We start from the raw sequence: 15,480 nt of genomic DNA, 5'->3' as shown, positions 1-15,480 counted from the left end.
ATCTTGGCCAACTGTATGCGAGAATAACCTTGGATCCTATCTGTTTAGGTTTGGTCGGCTGAGTCGCCGTTGCCCGGTGTTTGGTATTTGGGTTTGCTCGATGCAATTCAATGTAGCTACGGGTAACGTGCGGCGCAGAGTTCTTAAACTACTTACTTAGGGACTTTTCGAATTCTTCCTTGGACACACCAGCCCTCCATCTTAAGTTATAAGCTGGGTGGGTAGATGGTACAAAGTCTGTTCCAAAAAGGTTTTTACGGAATGTGCTTCCAGTTTCTGGATTTGGGTATTCCTTTTGGGCCAACCCTCTTCGCTGAAGAACTGGAATCAAGTCTTCCACTATCTCTTCGAAAGAAAGCGGGTTGACAGCATAAGTGAAGTTGAATCCGTCCAAACCAGCGTGGTCGGACCAGTGTTCCAGCTCATCGGCGATTTCTTCTGGGGTTCCAACGAAAGCTGGACCTAGACCACCAACGGTAATCTGTTTAGCAATAACCTTACGTGTCCAACGCTTCTCATTTGGAATTGCTTTAGTCCAGTTTTGTACAGCGCCACGCATAGCATTGGAACTAACATTTCCTAGTTCTTCATCTTCGCCATATTGAGAGAGGTCAATGCCAGTCCACCCTCCAAATAAGGCTTGAGCACCTTCAATATCACCATAACTTAGTAACTCTTGGTACTTTTCTTCAGCTAGTTCATGTGTGGCTCCAATAACAGGGGTTGCAAGGGCAACAAACTTAATATCGTCGTGGTTTCTACCAAACTTTTCTTTGGCCAGTTGACGAACTTCTGCAATCTTGGGTTTCAAATCATCTGGAGAAAATGAAATGACAAACACAATCTCGGCATGCTTAGCAGCAAACTCCTTACCAACTTTAGAAGTACCAGCTTGAAGAATCACAGGCAGTCTTTGAGGGGTGGGGTCAACAATATGTGGTCCCGGAACTTTGAAAAATTTACCTTCAAAGTTGATCTTTCGAAATCTTGTTGGGTCAGTATAAACACCAGCTTTCTTGTCTAAAACTACTGCATCATCTCTCCAAGACGATAACAACAGCTCATAAACTATTTGAATGTACTCTTCAGCTTTCAAGTATCTTTGGTCATGCTCGTCCAATTTTTCACCATTCAAGAGGTTACGAGCAGCACTCTCCAAGTAAGATGAAACAACATTCCATCCTATTCTACCCTTGGTCAAGTGGTCTAAAGTGGACAGTCTTCTGGCAAAATGATAGGGGGCTTCGCTGATAGTAGAGAACGTCACTCCAAACGCCAAGTTAGTTGTGACTGCAGCCATGGCGGAGACCACAGCACTGGGCTCGGTGACAGGCCACTGGGCTCCAGCCACAGCAGGAGTGGCTAAATTCTCAGGTCCTTTGTAGACATCATAGCCACCCAAGACGTCGGCAATGAAGAGCGCATTAAACTTCCCCTTTTCGGCTAACTTGGCCAAATAAGTCCAGTGATCAATCTGATTAAATCTATGGGATGAGTCCTTGGGATGCTTCCATAAACCAGGATTCTGTAACCCAGCACATCCCATGACAAATGCGTTGATCAAAAGTGGTTTGCGAGTTTTTTGTCTTTTCTGGCCGTTTGTAGTCATAATTTGTAATTGTAGTTAAGTTGAAGGGATAAGAGAACGGAAGGGAACTTCATCCCAGTATCTCTCCATCTGTGCTCCTGGACAGGGGAGGATCTACCGTGGCTTCGGTGATCCAAAAAAGAGTTCATGTGCCAGAACACCTAACTCAAAAGCCATTCTCGGATATCAGCCGATATCAGCACATTTTTCATCAATTTTGTTAGTTGATCGTCCTCAATATTTGATGCCATAGTGTGCATAATTTTGGAATGCCGATTTATTAGGCGGTACGGCTCACGAAGCTCAATTTCTTGGTGTGGCGTATGCAATATTATGCACGAGATGCATAATTTGTACTATCCCCGTGATCTTGCTTTTTTTCTTCATAGCGATTGATTGGTTGGTTGCAAACACCATAGTGATAAAAACAGCAATGTGTGGTTCTGAGGCTTTCCTGACTAAACGATGCTGCTCTTCGGCTTTTCAAATAGCTCAATCCTTTTAAGTATCATGTTTGGCCTGAAAAAAATTGGAGGGAAAACCAGTAGACCATTACGAAAAAAGTGAGAAAAATGGTAACGGCCACAACGACTTCCATTATCAGCGAGGACCGTACAAGGGGTGCTGATATTCTGAAGAAGGCCAAAGATGAATTCCCGACACCTGAATCCACTGTGGTAAAGAAAAGACGTCTTTCAAGTGTAAGCTCGGACTCTGAAGTGGTTGAGAAAAGTTTCAAGAAACAGCAAAAGAAATCACTAAATCTTTCCGCTCCTTTACTTGAAAGATCAAGATCGCAATCCGCTTTGGTGATTACGCACTTTGACGATCCTTATGATTTGAACAAGGAACACCCCTATCCAGAACTAAGACCATATGAGGTTCTCATAAAAAATAAGGTTGTTGGTTTGAATCATGTTGACTGGAAGGCCAAGAAATTCAAATTTGCAATTTACTCATTTCCTTGGGTGAACGGGAGAGAAAGTAGTGGAGTTGTAGTATCGCATGGAACAAAGGTGGATGACACTAAGCTTCCAGTTAATCAGAGAGTATTTATTGTAAGCACCAGCTATAGAGACATTCGTACCAGCACATTCCAAGAATACACAGCAATAGACTCAAGGCTAGTTTGGAAACTCCCAGGGAGTTTTTCATTCGAAAATGGTGCAACCATTGGAGTTGGTTTGGTTACATCTGGTATGGCCTTCCATTCTTGGGGATATGCAAGTTCAAATGATAGGATAGAAAAGAATTCCAAAACTATGTTAATTTGGGGAGGATCGTCTGTTGTTGCACTTTACGCAATGCAGTTTGCTAAATATTTTGGATTCAAAGTGGTTTCTATTGCCAGTGAAAAGAATGCAGAGTACATCAAATCTTTTGGTTGTGACCTTGTGGTTGACAGGCACTTAGGCTTTGAAAAGATTGAGGAAATCATTCATTCAGAGGTCAAACATATTGATTATGCATTGGATTGTGTTTCCAGGGAGACTTCGGAGTTATCATTGAAGCTCATTCAAAAAGTCAACGGAGAAGACGATGACTCTAAATCGTATTTTATACCACTTGTCGCAAAACCAAAAGCTGAAATACCAAAGAATGTTCAAATGGAAGAAGTCTTTATAAAAAAGTTCCACGAAGACATTAAACTGGGAGAAGAGTTTGTTAACTTTTCGACTTCATTGTTTGAAAATGGCAACCTCAAACCTGTAAGGCATAGAACATTTCATGGAGGTTTAAAGGGCATTGTAGATGGGTTATTGCAATTAGAAGAGAAAGGTGCGAGCGCAGAGAAATATGTTGCTTCATTCTAATATATTATATCGAGTAATTGTAAGTTCAGTGTAATGGAGTCGCTGTAAACAAATTCCACGGAAGAAAGAGATAGAATCAGTAAAGCCGACAATTTAAAGTTCAACTTTAGTAGATAGCAGCTTCTTCAGTCCAACATCACTGGAGACCTTCGCGCGAGGTTCTGTGATGCGTCTGGGTTCTAGAGAATGAATGGGGTACAGACTACACATACACAGAACAATCATTCACTAAGTTCACTCATTCATGACACAATATGATGTTCCACGGAGCTCAAGAAAACTTGATGAGAAATACGAAAAGGTTCCTCTTTCTGGTGGAAGTTTTACCAGTTTTCGACTTGCATATTGCTCTCCCTCCGAACTTTGGGAGTCTTCCAGAGTCCTATTTTTAGGTCCAGTGCCTCTAGCTCTGCTTGAAGGCTATCGATCAAAAGTCGTTCGAACTCTTTTAAAGCACAACTATCGAAAGTCGGTCGATACTGTGAAATCACAGTTTGATCTTTGGTTCCAGGATACCACGCAATACAGTGATGAAACAAACTCACCTCCCGGTTCAAGCTCCAAGAAGTATGACGAAGATTGTAGGGAACTTCTAGGTCACTGGGAAACGGATGATGAAGAATCTAAAGAAGATACTCAAGAGCATAGTTCTTTATCGCAGATTGATTTAAGTGCAGATTCAATTCCTCTTTCAACTTCTACCGTACAAAAGCAGTTGGAAAGTTGCCTTCAGTTGAAGAGCAATGCTGAACGCTCACAAGCTCTTACTGATTCTGATTCATCTCATAAGCATATTCTACCACTTCAAAAGGTTGCCGGACCATCTCGTGAAAAAGTGAGTGAATCTCTCCCAAACACTGAACTTACAGGATATGTGTATAGAGAGGTATTCCACACTAAGCTCGCAAAAGAAAAAGAAAGATATAGCTCTTCTGACATGGAAACCTTTGCTACGGCCAGGGAAACTTTTGAAAACATCAACAATAGTACACCCCAAATGGATTTCGAAGATGCTTCTTCCTTTAAAGAACATAGAACATCTGTAAGGTTTGAATCTCAAGAGAAAAGTAACTGGAAGAAGAAAGACGTAATTCAAGAAGTCTTTCCGGTACCTGAAATGAATGAATCTTTGATACGATTCCATTTAAAGGATTCTGACTATGGACTGTTGAATCGTCTCAAGGAAGGTTTTATGAGTAAGGATCACCATTTGAAACGTAATTTAGTAAAAATGAGCCCTAAACTGCATTTGAAGCAGATGTTTGCAGGATATGAACATGGTCAAATAATGAAATTGGAAAAGATGTTGGTCTTAGTAAAGGAAACTTCTGTAAATATTCCTAAATCAGCTCTTTTCGAAGTCACGGAACTTGAACCTTATGACACCCGAGTCGTCCAAAGATGGAAGGAATATATTGTTGGGTTACGATCAATAAATAATGAAGAAGATTCGGTAATGCTTCAGTTCTACTCCAAGAGATCAATAGACAAAATCGAAGAGATTAATTTTACCAGGAACAACTTGGATTTCAAAATGAACCACTATAACACCAAAGTCGCCCTATACAATACCCTGGATAAAACTTTATCTGTGTGCACCAATGCATTCAAGGACAAACCTAACAGGATATACATTTTGAAATGCCGTACAAGATCTTCTTCGACTCGGTGGCTCAATCTCTTGAATACAGTATTAGGAAAGAAAAAACCAGATTTTTTTTCTGTTTCTCTCCCAGCTTTAAATATATCGTTGGACATGTTTATTCCGACGGATACTTATCGTAAGCTGTTAAATGAGAGTCTCGAGTTTGAAAGCTCCCCAAGAGTCTTTTATAAGGAAAAAGGTTATGCAATGAAACCGCTTCCTTTTCTAGAATATATTGGAAAACTTGTTATTGACTCCCTGAAAGACATGAAGAACAAAAAAATCATCAATGCCATGGAGTCATTTTCAGAATTGCTCAATTTTGGTTTTACATATAGGAACTATGACCGCTTAGAATGGTTTTTGGAGGAGGATCTAAAATTGCTATATGCAAGCTGGCCCTTATGCAAAACACATGTGCTGGAAATGAGAAAACTAGAACATTATCCTCGTGAAGTGAAAAGCGATCGACTCTTGTTACACGAACCTTCTCCTCTTGAAGGATTTCTAGTTCGCTTGACTTCCAGAAGTAATAGAAAACGAAGCGGTTTACTGGCGAGACCTGTTTACAAGCTAGAATATTTCTTCACCAATGATAACCTACTTTTCTTTTCCAGATACTACAAAGCGGTTCCTCCATTGCGATCATTTAAGGTGTTTATGGCTGAGGAACACGATATGGATAACGACTCCTTAGAGGACTTGGCTAGCAGAGATGAAGTTTACGAACATTGTCCCTACCCGATTGATGATGACGGGCACATAAAGTGGCTGAAACCTGGTGTTTCTGCTCATACAGTCCAAGAAGGTGATTTAAAGGCATCGGATGAACTAAAGAGGCGAATCATCTCACTTATGAAGACGGAGAGTGCTATCAACTTATGCGATGTCGTCGAAGTTGTCCCAGTACCACCAAGTAGAGTTCCAGCAATCGTGGGAATTGCAAAAGAGCTAACTTGGAGAGCCATTGTTTCTGAGCCCAAGAATCAAGAGGACAACACTTCATTTGAGTTGGTCCTCTCTGATAACGCTAGAGTGATGTTAACTGCAGCCACGACAGCCGTGAGAGATTTGTGGGTATCAAAACTCAGTGAGCTAATCCAGTACTGGAAATTGCGGAAACGCAAAGATACTGTTCAGATGTTGGAAGTATGTGAGAAAAACCTCAAGACTTTAAAGATTCCACGCAATATGGACCAGTTTGTCCCCAACGGCCCAATATGGGAGAGTTCAAGAGGAGAAGCAAACACTAAAGCCTATAATATCAGCCACAGGGTACTCTCTAGATCCCTAGTTATGAGTGGTATACTATATCAAAAACCTAAGAAGCACGCCAACTTCAGAAAGTACTTTATCGTTTTATGCTCCGGATATCTAATTCTGTTTCATATTTACAAGAGGGGTTTTGGAGCTAGGGCTCAACCGACAGCTTTTTATTCTCATTACCTGTCTATCCCCATCAAAAACTGTTATGTCTATACGGGCACTAATACCTCTTTAGACCTTCTTTCCAAATCCTTAAAGACTGAGGTCGATACGAAGGGATCTCAGGGTGTTCCTCTTTTGCATGATGATGGATGGTATTCCATTGAGAACGCTTCGTCCAGATGTTTCACTCTTTGGTTCGGAACAAAGAGATTGATAAGTGGAAACGTGGCAAGAAAAATGGAAGAAGGGCGAATCTCGATTGCTAATGGAACAGGATCAGTTCGAAACCCAGGTATCATTAGAACTGCAAGTAGGTTAGGTGTTACGGGAAATAGTATGGTGTTCATGGCCCGATCAAGGCAAGAAAGGGACATGTGGGTCACTCGAATAATCAATGAGATAGAGAAGCTGAGAGGTCCACTTGGTGAGCAGCTTTCAGTTCTATAGGCTCAGCGCTCTTTCCTCTTTTCCAAGGTCCGCATTTTCATTTCACTATTCACTGTTGTCTTTCGCACTTTTCATCTTTAGGCTGGAAACGTTGCTTACCAGTCGCTGGTTCAGCGCTGCGTGCGCGCCCTTCTGTCAAAGGTAAACAAACGCGCTTTCACGGTACGCGTACCCTTTAGAAAATCCATCCATTCGGTTACATATTTTACTTACAACTAGAATTGGAGCGTCCACCTTTGTACTTTGACTTTGACCCAATTGTTTTCAACTGCGCAATTTTTTTACGTTCTGAACAACAAGAGGGTATTTTTTTTTGTGTTCAGCCTAGTTGTTGTGTTCTTCTCCCATTTCCTATAAGAAGCAGAATTCCAGAAAATTTCATTCTACTTCTTATTTGACTTCTAATTCATCCACAAAGCGACTATATGGCCCCAACTAAAGCTAGGGCAATGCCGTCAATGCCGGAAATGGCATATTGCCTTCAGGGGGATTCGCCTGACCAAACACAACTTGTCACTCTCAAGGTTCTTTACATGATCGACAATAAAACCACCTTTCTAGCAAGATCAAGTCTGCCAACTACTGCTAGAACTGCGAATATACATATACAAGGCTCCGAAGAATCGATCAAAGTCGGTGCAGTACCATTGAATATGTGTCTGCGACTAGTCATGGAAACTAGCCCCGAGTTATTCAGTGGCCAGGATCTTGATTACTCATTGTACTCGAAGGATGTCTCGGAACCCGGTGAACCGTTTGTTGGTCATGGTTTATATTCAAAAGTACAAAACAATGGCAACGTGCTTGTAAGTGGCCTGGTATGCCAGTCGTTCATGGGTATCTTCAACCAAGGTGAATCCTCTTCTGTAAGCGATACATTAGAAGTAAGACTTCGACTATCCCGCATGTTTCGTGTCAAAAATGACGATGAACAAGCTCAATCTGGGCAAAACATTGAACTAGATGATCAGGAATATTTTCAAAGGTTCCGAAAGAGGAAATCCGTTAGTAAAGCGTCCAACTCTAAAGAGTATCCAGTAAAAGCTACTCGAACTCAATCAATGCCCCAAACATTTATAGGCTTGGGCAATATAAATACCATCCCACAACGCATAAAAATGGCAGAACTAGAAAAATCTTCACAGGAACTAAGTACTATTGATGAATCTATTGAGCAACGCTTTCAAGGTACTAAACTACTTAGCATGTCAACCAAAAAGAGAAATAAGAAAATTTTGCCAAAAGCAGCCAACAGCCCCTCTGTAGGAGTGTCTCAATGCATTAACTGCAAGTCAACTAATTCAAGCCAATGGAAGTATCATAAATCGGGTATTTTTGAGTTTGGCAATAGCGGTATGTTGTGTTTAGATTGCAACGAAATGCAATTGTCAAACGACATTAAAGGTCTCAGAGAAAGAGGACGCTTAGCCAATCAGGGATTTTTGGACGCTCCTTACAAGAATTCCAAGAAGCAAGCACGCGCAGGTCGTTTTAAAGCAGGAGTTGATGATCCCAGCTCGGAAGGTAACAGTAGTGTCATATCGTACAACGAACAGGTGTCATCTCCGACTACTAGTTTTCTGATATCATCGGGATCCAAGAAGCTCCCATTATTTCCGCAACCAAAGGGGAAATCTCTCTCCAAACCGAAGGGCAAGAAAGGTACAAACTCTCCAGGGTATTCATCTTCACCTACGGTGACTAATATCAAGGATAAGACAACCAACAACTCTCTCATCGATAACAATGGCAACCAACCACTTCAGCACAATAACTATCATCCAAATAATACTAACTTAAATCCACCAGTGGCGTCAAATTCTAGTGCGACTACGTTTAATGTTTTAGAGGACTACGACTTGCTCCACTTCAACACAGCTCCATTGACTGATCTAGATCCATTACCCTCCATTGCATACACTAATAAGAATGACGACGAGAATGATAAGGAAAATCTTCCACCTTCTGATGAAAATAACGAATTGCAAGGCCTTTTGGATAACCACGAGTTAGACAAGATGTTTACCGCATTCTCTGGCAATCAACGCCCAGGCGAGACTCCTAACTTTTTATTTTCAGGCTCGCCATCCCAATGGATTGAATTGGCCTCCCCTGGAAAAGAAACTAAGGGTGATGAGGCCACTCCAGTAGATGTAGAGACATGTCAAACGTTGGAATGCAACGATGACGATTCATCCTACAATAGCAAGAAGGAATCGAAGATCAGCACAATGCCTTCTTCTCCTTTCATGGCATCCGGCAGGGATGGTACTTAATTCCCACGATTATATGCATTATTTATCATTTATAGATTCAAGACTATTACTGAAGTCTCTGTGTATTCCAAACGTATACCATTTCATCCCAGCCTGTTGTGACAACCCAGCCTGGTTCACCCCATAAACTCCAATCACAACCCATTACGAATTCTGTATGTGCAGAGAATATCTTGGAACACGGTGGTGCATGAGGTTGACTGGCTCCGTCCAGCAGGCCAACACGAGAAGTAGGAGAAGGACTGTCATTCCAAACACGAACCGTCATATCATACGAACATGTCAAAAGTTGAGTAGGGCCATGAGGAGACCAGGCTAGTTTTCTTATCGCAAACTCGTGGCCCATGAACTTATTTAGAGCTCTGGGAGGCCTTGAATGAACATTTGGTTGTATCATGCGGGTATCCCAGACCTTTGCGAGCTTGTCAACACCGGCACTAGCAACTACAAAAGGTCGATAACGATTAAAGTCGCACGAAAGAGCTTCTAGGCCGTTGTGTGCAACAAAGTCCATGAAAAGGGGATTAGGTAGCCTCGTATCCCAAAGCTGCAAGTGAGAATCTGAATTACATGACATTATGATATTGGGATCATGAAAGGAGAACTTAGCATCGTAAACGCAGTCATTATTGTCATTCCTTATATTAGGACGTGTTTTTGACATAGGGACTTGAGAAGGTTGAACCACTGGTATTGGTTTTTCTATTCTTCCGGTTTTTTCTTCCCTACTTGCTAATGATCTTAACGTTAACAGGGATGTATTTCTATTGGATCCGGGACTCCATACTTTTACTGAACCATCCCATGATGCTGAACAAAACAGATTTTTATCTATATTACTCCAATCGACGGAGAATACTTCCCGCTGATGCTCTGTAAATTTCATTACTGGATAATCCTTTAGTGTTGTGTCAAATAGGCTAACGCAGCCATCTCCAGAGCTAGTCAAAACATGGTTTTCATTAGTCTCAGACCAAGCGACACCGAAGAGACCATCCTGTGTGTCATAAGATATGTCGGTTATTATATTGCCGTCATCCATTATGGATAGCACGTATAAACGCCCATTACCGACGAGCCCATAATTGGCGGAAGTGGCCACAGCTATCTTGTTATCATAAAACGGCGAATATCTTACGGCATACCCACTAAAACCGTTTGTTTGGAACTTAAACATGTAAGGCAAGAGAGAGTAAAATTTTCATGAGAGTGGTAGAATGGGCTTAACTAGGTTATATAGTTTGGGGAAACTAAGAGATGCATATGATATTCCTTTCGATGCTGGATGGCTATTTCGAAGGTGTTTGTTTTCGTTCGTTGATGGGGGAGAGCGAACAGCTCTCAAGTGTCGAGAAATGATTAGGAAAATCTCTCTTGGGCAACAGACCGCCTAGTGCTCTTTCGCGCTTCCTTCGACATTTACACCTAGGGCGCTCCGTCATCACAAAAACTCTCCTCTTGCTACAGAAATTACTGATATCGAAAGAATACCCCCAAAATAATGAGCATTCAAGTAGATGGGCAATCTCTCATCATAAATGATTGTGTCTCTATAGCTGCAGCCATGCGTCGGGGGTCTCGCTGGTCTGAACAGAGAAATATTGGGGTCGCAGCTATTCTAGGTGGCCAGTTTGGATCAGACGGGCTGTTTGCTGATAGTGATTCGATATTAGGTTCTCGAGCCTCCAAGCAAGGCAAAATCCATTCTCATAACTCTTCTTCAGCTTCAAAGTTCAAATCGGATGACCCATTACTGAGTGGTTTGATACAATTGAGATCAATGTTGATAAACACGAATAGTATCAGTGAAGTCGACAGCCTCACGTTACTGCAACCTTTTCTTATGGTTGTCAAGTCACCTGAAACAAGTGGATATGTTACATCGTTAGCCTTGACTACGCTACACAAGGTGTTGCGATATTCATTGCTGACGGAGTCTTCACTCAATGCTGTTAGTGCATTGCATCAAACCGTTGATGCGCTAACACATTGTCGATTCCAGAGCGACAACACATCTGACGATGCAGTCTTGTTGAGGGTACTTGGTTTACTACAAGCCATTGTAGAGTCGTCAGTTGGTTATTTGTTGTCTGACGATGTTCTTTACGATATTATCCAGACTTGTCTGTCATTGGCATGCAATAAGAAAAGGAGTGAGGTTCTACGAAAGGGTGCAGAAATGACAATTTCTGCTATTACAGTGAAATTATTTACTAAACTGATTTTCATTAACCCAGCAAGTCACGATGGTAACCATCTAGATACACGCGACCACCAGTTGGGTGATGTATCTCATAGTATTCAACCAGACATGATAGGTGGGACCATTGAACCTGGAAATCCTGTTGATACAGAGCCAAGTGAACAACATGAGAACTCGAAAAGTGAAATAGATGAGCAAAATGGAGCGAAGAATCTGGAACAGCAGGATATAAGTAACGAGACAAAAGGAAAAGAGCAAGGCCCCCAAATATCCTTGAACTCTTCAGTAACTGATGATTCTGTTCCTTACGGAATTGTTTGTATCCGAGAACATTTCAAAATACTTATTGCTATAATCAATCCAAAAAAACAATTTGAAACCACTGAAAGTACCAAAGTCTTAGCATTCCAATTGATCACCACTGCTATTGAAGTTTCTGGAAACGAATTTCCCAAACATCCGTCTTTGATGAATCTCGTTTCCGATGAAATATGTCACCATTTACTTCATACGATTCAGAACGTGGAATCGCCAGCGATTGTCACCCATGCCCTGTCTCTCTTCTGTACGTTAACTGTGACTCTAGGCTCCCGTTTGAAGATTCAAATTGAACTCATTTTACGGGCTATTTGCAATTCCATTGTCGAGATATCTTCTTTAGAGTCAGTTATGGCTGAGACTCAGAAGCGCGTGTTGGATACACCAGATCTTGAAAAGAAAACTTCCAGTAAATTGGATGAGACAACTGCTGCTAGTGAGATTGACCCTGTGGCTTCTTCGCGTCATGACACTCCAGTACCTGGTAGATCCCCAGTGTTTAAAGAATTTTTGATAGAGTCCTTATCTGTATTCTGGACTCGATCACCTTTGTTTTTTACAACGCTCTATCAGCTGTACGATTGTGATTTTGATCGAACTGACCTTTCTGTTGACATTATCAACTTTCTGTGTCGAGTTTCTCTTCCTGATTCAGCAACTTTCACAACTGATAATGTTCCGCCACTGTGTCTTGAAGGTTTGCTCAGTTTGATCAACGGATTTCATGCTCGGGTCAAGAATATGGCAGCCAAGAAGATCTCGTTAAATATGCTGCCAGATAATTCCATTCTGGAAAGAAAGTCTCGGAAGACTGACTTTATCTATTGCACGAAAACTTTTGACAAGTCTTTCAAAGAGGGATTAAAGACTTTACAAGAAAAAGGGTTCGTAGACAATTCTGATGATTTAGATGAATTGGCGAACTTTTTCTTTGTGAAGTCTAGCAGATTGAACAAGAGAACTTTAGGTGAATTTCTTGCCAAACCAAAAAACCTTGACTTACTTAAGAAATTTGTCGGTCTTTTTGACTTCAAGGGGCTGAGAGTGGATGAAGCCTTGAGGGTACTGTTGAAAAGCTTCAGAATCCCTGGTGAGTCGCAACAGATTGAACGAATCGTTGAAACTTTCGCAGAACGCTACGTTGAATGCCAAAATTATCCGAAGGATATTGATTCACAACTTGCCGATGGTGAAAATAATGAGCATGTGATGCCTGATAAAGACTCAGTTTTTGTATTGTCTTATTCCATCATCATGCTAAACACAGATCTGCATAATCCTCAAGTGAAGAATCAAATGACTCTGCCGCAATATGGAAATATTTTAAAGGGAACATACAATGGCAAAGACTTCCCAGCTTGGTACATAGAAAAGATTTATTATGCCATTAAAGAAAGAGAGTTTGTTATGCCCGAAGAACATGATGGTAGTAACAACAAATGGTTCGACCAGATGTGGGCCAATTTAATGGCTGAGCAAGCCAATTATGATCATTCTAACGTTCAAGATCCTAAGTTATTTACCAATGATTCTGAAACAAAAGCTGAAGATATCATTCTATATGATAGAGCTTTATTTTCCACTTGCTGCACCAATATTTTGACATCCTTGGTGACAATATTCAATGAAGCGACAGATGATCAAATCATTACAAGAATGATTGCAGGAATAGATAAACTTGCGTCGGTTGCAAGCTATTTTGGGCTCAATGACTATGTTGACAAGATTTTGTCTGTTTTAGCTTACATGTCCACCTTGACTGGTTCTCGTAAGACGTCTCTGAATCAGCACGAAAAAAAGAGTTCGTCATCAGACTCTTTTATTCCAACAACTCAAATATTATACACAGAATCAGGGAAAACATTAACTGTCAGTGAAATGTCTGTATGGTTTGGTAGGGATTTAAAGGCTCAATTGTGTACTGTCGTTTTTTTCAGAATTTTACAAAAAAGTGGTACAGTTGCTTCTGAGAACTGGAAAAAGTTGATGGATGTGCTCATAACGTTGTTCGAACATGGTCTCATAGATCCAGATCTGTTTATTGAAATGCAACAACGAATCGGTCTTCGTGGCCTCCCACATTGCAAGCCTCAATTTCAAATTACCAAATCTAAAGCTAAACAAGAGAGCGGCTTCATAGCATCTTTCTCATCTTTCATGAAGGGGTTTTCGGATGATGCTTATGAACCTACAGAGGAGGAAATTGAATCAACATTGTCTGCTCAAGATTGTATCAAATCGTGCAATATTTCTTCATTGATCGAAGGCTTTTCTAAGTCATCATCAGAAACTATTGCAGGCTATGTCAGTTCTATGTTTGAACATCTTCCTCAGAAAAGTCCAAACACATTTAATTACGTGCCAAAACTTCTCTTTATTGTGGAAACAGCAGTAGCATTAACATTAATTTCAGAGGATGACAAGCTTGCCACTGCAACACTTAAGAACTTATCGGACTTGACATTAGATATTGAAGCGGACGATCCCAATGAACTGTTGAAACCTTGGGCAATGACTCGGTTGAATATTTACAAACTCTTGCTCTTGCATGGAAAGGGCCATGAGAATAGTTTTGTCTTATTAGGAGCCATAGATCAACTGAATCAACTACTAGAGAAACATAAAGAAATTGTTCTTCATTATGGTGTTCCAATTTTAAAACCTCTTCAGTTGTTAGTTGTTCATGAGGGGTATGCTCAGAAAGTTTTACTTTCAAAAGAGGAATACTGGAATATATTGAGAACTTTGGCCTCCTCCCCTAAGCTCAGCAAGTACGTCTGTGAAACAGTGGAAAAGATTGTTGAACTTGAACCAACTTTGATAACGGCAGGGAATTTCATGAACTTACTAGGATTGTTAGATGAGATCTCCGCTGTGGGAGCTGTAGGAAGTCAATGGGAGCAAGAATATGATCGCCTGGTAGAAAGTGGTCATAATATTGAGAAAAATAATACTTTCAAAGACATCATTGATGTTTCCATCAAATCAATCGATATTGCATCATCACTTTCACCTCGAATAGTTACTCCAGCACTGGCTTCTGAATTTCTGAACCAAGAAACAAACGCACCAGATGCTCATCCTATTTACTCTTTGATTCAAGCGTTGGCACATCAATGTTTCAACCCTTGTCGTCAAATCAGATCACATGCTATTCAAGTGCTTCAATCGTTTATCCTAAACATTGACTTGGAATATCATGCGATTGATGTGGAAGGAGTATTTCAATTTGGTCTTTTGCCCCTTCTTGCAGAGTTGATAAAGTCCGATGTTGTACGTACTGATGAAAAGGGGATGATAAAGACACAGATTCAGGCAATTTCTGCAACTTGCAAAACTATTCTCAAATTCCAAAATGATTTCACTGATTTGAATAAAGTTTTATCAGATATACTTCTGTTGGAGACCAAATTAATCTCCACAAATCAAAACAGGCAAAATTTCCAAGACGAAACTATAGAGATTTTGAGAAACGTTCTCTTGGTAATGAAACCGTCTCTTGATTTGGAGCAGTTATACATGTTACGACTTGATGAGACTTTAAAATCCTTGATCAAAGATGTAAGTTTCGTTAAATAGAGTTAAATTAGACATTAGTCCCACTAAGGTAAAGCGGTAGTAGATTCAGTGCTTTGGCTCAAGCTGAAAACGTCCAGGTGCGAAAAAAATAATGAATGCAGTGAGGTTCGAACTCACGCCTCCGAAGAGACTAGCACCTGAAGCTAGCGCCTTAGACCACTCGGCCACACATCCAATTACAC

General features: G+C 40.8%; 6 protein-coding genes across 6 annotated transcripts; 4 read left to right on the top strand and 2 right to left on the bottom strand.

Moving 5' to 3' along the window:
* Positions 1–148: 148 nt before the first annotated feature.
* Positions 149–1,609, bottom strand: PAS_chr1-4_0437 (Hypothetical protein; the record flags this gene model as incomplete). The annotated part of the gene is made up of 1 exon (XM_002490523.1): positions 149–1,609. One exon carries the CDS (start codon positions 1,607–1,609, stop codon positions 149–151), a length of 1,461 nt encoding a protein of 486 aa, XP_002490568.1.
* Positions 1,610–2,160: 551 nt separating this feature from the next.
* PAS_chr1-4_0436 (uncharacterized protein) lies at positions 2,161–3,402 on the top strand (the record flags this gene model as incomplete). Its single annotated transcript, XM_002490522.1, has 1 exon — positions 2,161–3,402. The coding sequence occupies one exon, from the start codon at positions 2,161–2,163 to the stop codon at positions 3,400–3,402; it is 1,242 nt and encodes a 413-aa protein (XP_002490567.1).
* A 244-nt stretch (positions 3,403–3,646) lies between these two features.
* Positions 3,647–6,922, top strand: PAS_chr1-4_0435 (Meiosis-specific protein of unknown function, required for spore wall formation during sporulation; the record flags this gene model as incomplete). Its single annotated transcript, XM_002490521.1, has 1 exon — positions 3,647–6,922. The coding sequence occupies one exon, from the start codon at positions 3,647–3,649 to the stop codon at positions 6,920–6,922; it is 3,276 nt and encodes a 1,091-aa protein (XP_002490566.1).
* Positions 6,923–7,347: 425 nt separating this feature from the next.
* Positions 7,348–9,198, top strand: PAS_chr1-4_0434 (Hypothetical protein; the record flags this gene model as incomplete). The annotated part of the gene is made up of 1 exon (XM_002490520.1): positions 7,348–9,198. One exon carries the CDS (start codon positions 7,348–7,350, stop codon positions 9,196–9,198), a length of 1,851 nt encoding a protein of 616 aa, XP_002490565.1.
* A 46-nt stretch (positions 9,199–9,244) lies between these two features.
* Positions 9,245–10,375, bottom strand: PAS_chr1-4_0433 (uncharacterized protein; the record flags this gene model as incomplete). The annotated part of the gene is made up of 1 exon (XM_002490519.1): positions 9,245–10,375. The coding sequence occupies one exon, from the start codon at positions 10,373–10,375 to the stop codon at positions 9,245–9,247; it is 1,131 nt and encodes a 376-aa protein (XP_002490564.1).
* A 324-nt stretch (positions 10,376–10,699) lies between these two features.
* On the top strand, positions 10,700–15,298 carry PAS_chr1-4_0432 (Guanine nucleotide exchange factor for ADP ribosylation factors (ARFs); the record flags this gene model as incomplete). Its single annotated transcript, XM_002490518.1, has 1 exon — positions 10,700–15,298. The coding sequence occupies one exon, from the start codon at positions 10,700–10,702 to the stop codon at positions 15,296–15,298; it is 4,599 nt and encodes a 1,532-aa protein (XP_002490563.1).
* Between the last annotated feature and the right edge of the window lie 182 nt (positions 15,299–15,480).

The sequence above is a fragment of the Komagataella phaffii genome, chromosome 1 (assembly GCF_000027005.1).
Source record: "Komagataella phaffii GS115 chromosome 1, complete sequence".
NCBI classification, from domain to species: domain Eukaryota; kingdom Fungi; phylum Ascomycota; class Pichiomycetes; order Pichiales; family Pichiaceae; genus Komagataella; species Komagataella phaffii.
The sequence above is the reverse complement of the archived record's forward strand: the minus strand, read 5'-3'. Positions and strand labels throughout refer to the sequence as shown.